An 8615-nucleotide genomic window follows, 5' to 3' on the forward strand; every position below is an offset into this window, starting at 1 on the left:
TGTACCAGTTGAGGAGAACTATGATATCCTTCCGATATGTGCAAGAATCAGAAACAAACATACTTTGGAGCTGACCACTGGAACTAGAAGTGATGCGGACCTTCAACGGGCTGAAAGATCATATCTTTGGAATGGGACCGTTGCACTCTTTTTCCCTTATCTAGGGTTTGTCCCAATGGGTTTACCTAGAAAGGTTTTTAATGAGGCAACATCCTTCCACATACCTTCCTACATATATTCTATGGAAGATGATCAAAGAAAGCCACCCTTGTTTCGAGCTAGTTCAAGACATGGTTCAGAGAGCCTTTCTGCAAGTCAATCATCACTCAAAATGGATCTTTCCATAAATGGCTCAAACCAACGCATCCCTTGGCGTCCTGGAGAGCTTCTATATCATTTGGAGACTTCACCACACATCTTAGGATGCACCCCACCTCACTTGACAAAGCCAAAGTGCAACTTTCCTTATTTGGATCTGTTTGTCTTTATGACACAGCGGCCTTTTCCTTATTCAGTGTTGCGCCTTTGTGAGACTTTCAAGACCATCCAGAAGCTTCCTAGAATGTATCTAGACGTCCCAAGAAGCCACAACTTCGGCCCCAAGTTATCAAGACTCAAGGTGCATCACAACTTTCCAGATTTGGCCGATATTCTCATTCAATTTTCAACGACCATAATTATCATTAATTGTGGAGATTTCTTTCTTTATTTCAGCATATAGATGTTGTAATTGAGCCTCTATATAAGCTCTATCACGTTTTACCTTTGAAGACACGTTTTTGCATAATAAGAAATTTCAGTTTGCTTCAACACTTTGTGTCTTGAATCAAATCCTTGTTCCTGCGAGTTCTAGGTAGTTTGTGGAATCAAACAACTTAGGTTTCGTGTAGAGTCTCTGATCCTCGCGAGGAATAGCCCTTGGATCATATTCTCTAGCCCTTGGTGTTGTGGAATCAGCATCAACCCGGTTACTCTCCATCATATCGCTTCCGCCCAAGCTTCTAAGTCTTTGAGTCCGTGAGTCTTGTCTTGGTGGATTCCGAGACTGGTATCATTGGTATCAGAGCTTAAACGCTCCTATCTTACCAGGTTATTTTGTTCCTTGTTTTGTTTTTTGTTTTTATTCAGTTTTAAAATTTCATACAAAAAACCATAAAAAGTCTATATTCGTTTGTTATTTTGCTTGAATTTTATAAAATTTTTAAAATAAAAAAAAAGAAACTCGTAAAAATTATTTTCTTTCTGTTTTAGCTTATTTAAAGTCTTAAAAACCCATAAAAATTTTTGTTGTTAATTTTAAAATTCGTTTGCTATTTCTGATTTGAATTCTGTTCCGATCTGTCTCAGTTTTTTGTTGTTTGGCTTAGTTCAGATATCTATTGATCTCTCTTGTTTATCTTTGAATTTTGCAAGGAACTATGGGTGACGAAAATCCTATCACACTAGAGACCATCATGACTACGCTCACTACCATGAACGTCAACATGACAACCATGTCAACACGGCTCACCCAACTGGAGCAAATGAATCAGAATGCACCACCACTCGTCCAAGGAAGGAACCTGCAGCCTGAAGCTCAAGGAGGCAACTATGATCCTCATCAAGAAGAGGAACCACCAGACTTACAACCTCAACAGCAGCACGTGGCCTTTGATCAACCCAATCGAAGAGCTCAAGGAGACCGAAACCGTGTTCGTGAAGATGAGAGAAACCTACCACCTGAAGTGAAGCTCACTGCACCTACCTTTGCGGGAAAAATTGATCCTTCAGCTTACTTGGAATGGGAAAAGAGGATGGAGCACCTCTTTGAGTATTATCACTACACAGAGCCAAAGAAGATAGCCCTAGCTGTTGCAAGTCTCACGGATCATGCACTAGCTTGGTGGGACAGAGAAGTAGCTGAGAAGAGGAGGCTTAGATACCAACAAATCACACGCTGGCCTGACATGAAGTTTGAGCTTCGCAAAAGGTATGTACCACCTCATTATTACCGCGATTTACTAAAACAATTTCGTGCTTTGTTTCAGGGATCTAGGAGTGTAGAAGAGTATTATGAGGAATTTGAACTCATAAGAAGCCGTCTCGAGCTTGAGGAGACCGAGGAGTCTCTCATGTCCCAGTTTGTAGATGGCCTCCAAGATCGTATACAACGCAAAGTGGAGACGCAGCCCTACCACTCCCTACAAGAAGTTCTACATCTCGCCATGCAACGTGAGCAACAAATAAAAAAAAAGACAAATCCCCGGACTAAAGCCAAAGACACCTCGTGGAGCCAGCCACAACCCACAACGGTTCAAGCACCACCACCGCAAACTATAGACAAAGGAAAATCCATTGTTGTTGATTCTCGTTTCAAATCAAATGTTCACCGTGCCGAGCAAGGTAAGTCCTCTAACCCTCAAAGATCACATGAAATAATTTGTTATAAATGCCAAGGCAGGGGACATGTGGCGAAAGAGTGCCCCAACAAGCGAGTCATGGTGATCACCACCGACGGTTATGACTCACAAGATGAAGTCGATCCAGTGCAAGCCGATGCAACCACCATCTATGCCGATGAAGGCGAGCTGCTAGTCATACAAAGAGTACTCTCAGCCCAACAAACAACGAATGAGCCTGAACAAAGAGAAAACTTGTTTCATTCTCGTTGCACCATCAAGGATAAGGTATGTCACTTAATTGTGGATAGTGGTTCCTGCACTAATATTGCTAGTGTTACTCTTATTGAGAAGCTAGGACTCAACACCACTAATCACCCGAGGCCGTATAAGCTCAAATGGCTTAATGACAAAGAGGAGATAAAGGTGTCAAAACAAGTGGAAGTGCCATTCTCTATCGGAAAATACCAAGATCAAGTCTTGTGTGATGTTGCACCCATGCAAGCTGGGCATGTTCTACTTGGTAGACCTTGGCAATATGATCGTGATGTCCAACATAACGGGCGTACCAATCACTATTCGTTTAGCCTCAACAACAGCAAGTTTACTCTTGCTCCATTAGACCAAAAAGAAGTTCGTGCAATGCAAGCAAAATCAAAGGTATGTGCTAATACACGGTTTAGTTGCTATGTTGATAAGTCCTATTTTCCTCCAATCACGGATATGACGCACTTGTCTTTGCCAAAAGACCCACTTTCAGATTTTGGAGCTAAAAAGGAGCAACTTATAACACCCCATGGTGTATCTATCACGGTGAACCACACGCCTACACTAGAGTTGAATGACGCAAAAGGAGTCTACCACTCAATGCTGCTCCAAGATGAACCACCTGATGCACCAATCCGCCATCAAGCAAAGCAATACCAAGGTAAGACTTTAGAGTCCCAAAACCGCATGAAAGCTAACTTGCTTTCTCTTGATGCAGATAAAATAGTTTCGAGGTCGAAACTCATTCAAGGGGGAGGGTATGATGTAAGAACGGGAGCTGAATTACCGGCTGTAGCAGTAGCTGAAGTACTACATGACAGACTTCTTGATGTACAACCTGAAGAACTTCCCGATAAACTGCCTGAAGTACTTTTTGGAGAGAACCAGCTTGTACCAGTTGAGGAGAACTATGATATCCTTCCGATATGTGCAAGAATCAGAAACAAACATACTTTGGAGCTGACCACTGGAACTAGAAGTGATGCGGACCTTCAACGGGCTGAAAGATCATATCTTTGGAATGGGACCGTTGCACTCTTTTTCCCTTATCTAGGGTTTGTCCCAATGGGTTTACCTAGAAAGGTTTTTAATGAGGCAACATCCTTCCACATACCTTCCTACATATATTCTATGGAAGATGATCAAAGAAAGCCACCCTTGTTTCGAGCTAGTTCAAGACATGGTTCAGAGAGCCTTTCTGCAAGTCAATCATCACTCAAAATGGATCTTTCCATAAATGGCTCAAACCAACGCATCCCTTGGCGTCCTGGAGAGCTTCTATATCATTTGGAGACTTCACCACACATCTTAGGATGCACCCCACCTCACTTGACAAAGCCAAAGTGCAACTTTCCTTATTTGGATCTGTTTGTCTTTATGACACAGCGGCCTTTTCCTTATTCAGTGTTGCGCCTTTGTGAGACTTTCAAGACCATCCAGAAGCTTCCTAGAATGTATCTAGACGTCCCAAGAAGCCACAACTTCGGCCCCAAGTTATCAAGACTCAAGGTGCATCACAACTTTCCAGATTTGGCCGATATTCTCATTCAATTTTCAACGACCATAATTATCATTAATTGTGGAGATTTCTTTCTTTATTTCAGCATATAGATGTTGTAATTGAGCCTCTATATAAGCTCTATCACGTTTTACCTTTGAAGACACGTTTTTGCATAATAAGAAATTTCAGTTTGCTTTAACACTTTGTGTCTTGAATCAAATCCTTGTTCCTGCGAGTTCTAGGTAGTTTGTGGAATCAAACAACTTAGGTTTCGTGTAGAGTCTCTGATCCTCGCGAGGAATAGCCCTTGGATCATATTCTCTAGCCCTTGGTGTTGTGGAATCAGCATCAACCCGGTTACTCTCCATCATATCGCTTCCGCCCAAGCTTCTAAGTCTTTGAGTCCGTGAGTCTTGTCTTGGTGGATTCCGAGACTGGTATCAGAGTATCTCCAGTGCTTATTCTAGAAATATGTAAACAACTCTCTCCATTCTCAAACTTTAAAAATGATTCTTCTGATGGTCTATTTTTCAGCCTCCTTGTGACAATCCTAATGGATACGAGCTTGCCTCAGAACGTTCGACCCCTATCCATAGTTCCATAAGGTAAAGTGTTTCATTCATTCATTCATTAATTTCTCCCATTTAGCTCCAGTACACTGGTAATTTGTTAGCACTGTTAAGTAATCTTTGTGTTTGTCTTTCTTGGGATTGCTATAGAACTTAGACCCTGCATTCTGTCGCCAGTTTTGCAAGTATTCTTGCATTTATGATTTCGTTGTCTAGAGCCTTTTCATCCATCGTGTTTGAACTTTCTTTTATTAAATCATGAGAGAGAAAACTGAGAAAGAAAGAGGTTAATGATGTTGGATATACAGGATGCAGGTAGAAAGCATTGTGTTGAATTTCTAATGTGATCAGCTGATGTGGAGTTTCTAATCCGATTACAGTCGTATCATATCAATGTCCTCGGGTCCCAATGACAAGTGAAGGCACCAGAGAATGTGGAAAGCTGCAAAGAAATGGGGAGAAACAATAGAGCAAACATTGATAACATATTAATATGCATATTTTAGTAGAGATAGTTAAATAATTGATGATGGGCTTATTCAGATACAGGAGATTCTCAAAAATAGCAGTAAAATAAGTTTTTCTTCAAAACTTAGCATAATATCTCTAAAATTCCAAAAATAGCACAATGTTTCAAAATTAATCTTTCAAAATAAAATTCTAAATCCAAAATACTAATCCCTACGCTCCAAACTATACCCTAAATGTGAAATTGAAAACCTAAACCTAATAAAAAAAATTTTAAAAATTAATTTTAGATATTTTAATGTGTTAATAAATGCTATTTTTTAAAATTTATGGAGTATATGCTATTGTTATCTATAAAACCTTTTTAGTGCTATTTTAAGATATTTCTGTATCAAATATCACTGATAATGTAACATACTATCAAACCCAGAATTTTAGCTAAACTGTAAGAAAAAGAACGGCGATGTGAATGTCGCTTCTTCTTCCAATCATCGATGTCGTTTCTTCTTCGAATAACAATTAATTCGTTGGGTTGGTTTCTTCTTCACAAGTGATGCTACATGTTCTTCTTCCTAGAAACTATGCTTCTTCTTACTTATTTACTTGGCTTTACCAGTTCTAACTATTTTTGTTTGAGTTTGGAATTAGTTTGAGAACTTTACCAGTACCAGAATCAATGCTACAACAAACCCAGATACTGTCCCTAGTTTTTGATTGATTCGTTTCCCATTTATACTAAATTTATTTATCGATTTTCATCTTTCTTTTGTTTTCTTGTTTTTTTTTTTTGTGGAAAAACTAGGAGAAAACCTCCCAGCTGTTTATTAATTAAAGAATAAAAATTACAAAACAACATTATGAGGACACGCAGGTCCCGTTAACCTCCCACTAGGTATCTTTCTTTTGTTTTACAGAGAGATATTTAGATATCTAACCAATGGAGCCTAAAAATTAAGTGAGTTTCTCAAATTAATTTGAAACTATACATAGTATTATTTTATCATCAGATACCTAGTGGATATGAGACTATTGGAGGTGCTTTTAGAGGAGCTACATCAGATAAAGACTTATTGAGTTTCTAAAATATTATATTTTATTAAAATTTTAAATTAAAAAATTATAGAAGGGAAAAATATAATATGCTAAAAGTGAGAAGAGAAACGCATCTTAATCTCTCTCATGCATTTTTATTATATTTGATTTTTTTTGTTTTTTTTTTGTGAGAACTTGAGATGCTCTTAGGGCACATCCATCAGACATCTTTTAGAATTTCTTTAGATTTAAAGCAGAATTTAGAAAAAAAATAAACATAAAAGTTCATTGTGTTAACAGGAAAGAACTCGTGTCTCAAATATCTCTGCCGACTGTCACAATTTTGTTTTTTGATTTTTTGATTGTTTCCTTCCTTCTCTTTGCAAACGCTCATAGAAGACACTCATGCGAAGGATGACTAATGGAGAGAAAACTAATAAAAAGCCAATGAAAATGTTTACATTAAGCTAATATTAATTTTAATATTAATTAAAGTTTAAAACATTTATTACAGTATTACCGATAAGAATGGTCTTAGGCCCTAGCTACGTGCCAAGATTATGATCACCTACTTGGCGTGTGCTTAAAAATTGCTAAACATAAAAAAGAATAAAAAAGAAGACTAAAGCAAACACCACCATCATCAGAAATTGGCGATGATGAAAGCAACCTCCAAACTTCCATTGAGATCCACATTTGTAACAAAACCTATAGCCACACCTACACATATCAACCATGAAACATTACATTAGTTGAAAACATAATCAAATCTCCAAAGAGAATTTGAATCACAATAATAACTAAATAATGTGATTATAAATGATATATATATATATACCTGCAAGTTACAGTGATGCGTCCGTCAAATAATTTGTTCATGTGTTGGCAACTTCTACATTGACGCCACAATGTTGTACTAGGCTTTCCACCAGACCTCTTGTACTCCGCGCACGACAAGTTACTATGCCACATAACTTTGCAGTTAATGCAAAAGGGTTTGCGGCATTTATAGCAGCTTCTCCTAACTCCATCTTCACTAGATTCAAGGAGCTCGGTCTTGGACATCAAACCCCAGCAACTTGGATTAGGGCAATGGAATCTGTCACATACAGGGATTGAGTCCTCATTGACCCTTTGTTCCCACATCTCTTTTAGTTTAGGTGTCAAAAGATGGGCACAACTTCGAAGAGTCAGGTTTGATTTGCAGCCAGGATGAGGACACCTAGGTAGATCTCCCTGGTTTAGCGCCAGTTCTATTTGTTCTTTCATGTACTCCACACTGAACCGATGAGAGCAAGCAACGGAAAACATATTACCAGCTCTACCAAAAAGAGGCTTTGGTAGTGTTTCCATTGCGAGATCAAAGACAAACTTAGTCCGAGTTCTAGTCACAAGAACAGGGATGCTCGTTGTAAATTTTTGTCTGATGCTTTGCACATCATCCATTAATAAGGCGATTTTCTCACTCGTAGGAGCCAATCTCCCCATGACCTAATTCATTAAAGGGAAAAAAACATCAATTAAGATATTGAGAAACAAAATACACATTACGTGAACCCTAAAAGCAAACAAAACTTACCGATTCGAAAATATCATGGTCATCGCAGTAAAATGAGATATGATTGATCCCCAAACTTAGGGCTTTGTTTAGTCCTAGCTTCAATGCCATAAACTCAACCTCCCAAATTGAAACGTCTGAGTCATCAAGTAGGCCGTTCATCTGAAACAAGATATTATCATCGTCTTCTCTGCTAATTGCAACCCCAAATCCAGCCAATGTTAAACCCGTTGGTATCTGCCACTGCCAGTTTCTCAAACCCTTGAAGTAAAGGATGTACGAGTCAGAACTTAGATCTCCCGGTGAGGGTTTTCCAATGGTGGGTTTTGGGGCATCTTCTCGTACAAGATCGCCTTCTTTCTTCATGTTTTTCTTGTGCATACTTTCAGATTTTATTTCTTTTTTTTTTTTACGTTTGAGGGTTAAGGTTTCAGATTTATATATAGAGCAGAGCCGGCTTCAACTAAACGCAGAAGAAAATTAGCTTTTAAGAATAGGTCATATATAAAACCTAATCTTATTTTTTTCTTTAAACGAGGAAAAAAAAAACTAATCATTCACGAAATTCAAAGGAAGGAAAAATTCTTCACCAATATTTTTTAAAATTAATATAAGCTAATTTAGGGATATTGTTGAAAACAGAAAAGCAAACATGTCGGGCAACTGGGCAAGTAATGCTTCACATTTCTCAAGCTGCATCCAAGATTTTCCTGTTTAAGTTAATTTGTTTGGGTTAGTTCGATGAACCTTTGTTAAGTTGGCGAATGTTTTGTTAAATTTTTTATAAATTTTGTTTTGGTGAATTCTTCTAATTTCCAACTCTATATATATTTAAATTTTAT

General features: G+C 38.1%; 1 protein-coding gene across 1 annotated transcript; it reads right to left on the reverse strand.

Moving 5' to 3' along the window:
- LOC104711006 (probable E3 ubiquitin-protein ligase ARI3) lies at positions 6744 to 8163 on the reverse strand. The gene is made up of 3 exons (XM_010427674.1): positions 7795 to 8163; positions 7054 to 7706; positions 6744 to 6935 (listed from the first exon to the last, which is right to left on the reverse strand). The coding sequence occupies exons 1-3, from the start codon at positions 8152 to 8154 to the stop codon at positions 6809 to 6811; spliced, it is 1140 nt and encodes a 379-aa protein (XP_010425976.1). The 5' UTR covers positions 8155 to 8163; the 3' UTR covers positions 6744 to 6808.

This window comes from Camelina sativa, chromosome 9 (assembly GCF_000633955.1).
Source record: "Camelina sativa cultivar DH55 chromosome 9, Cs, whole genome shotgun sequence".
Taxonomy (NCBI): Eukaryota; Viridiplantae; Streptophyta; class Magnoliopsida; order Brassicales; family Brassicaceae; genus Camelina; species Camelina sativa.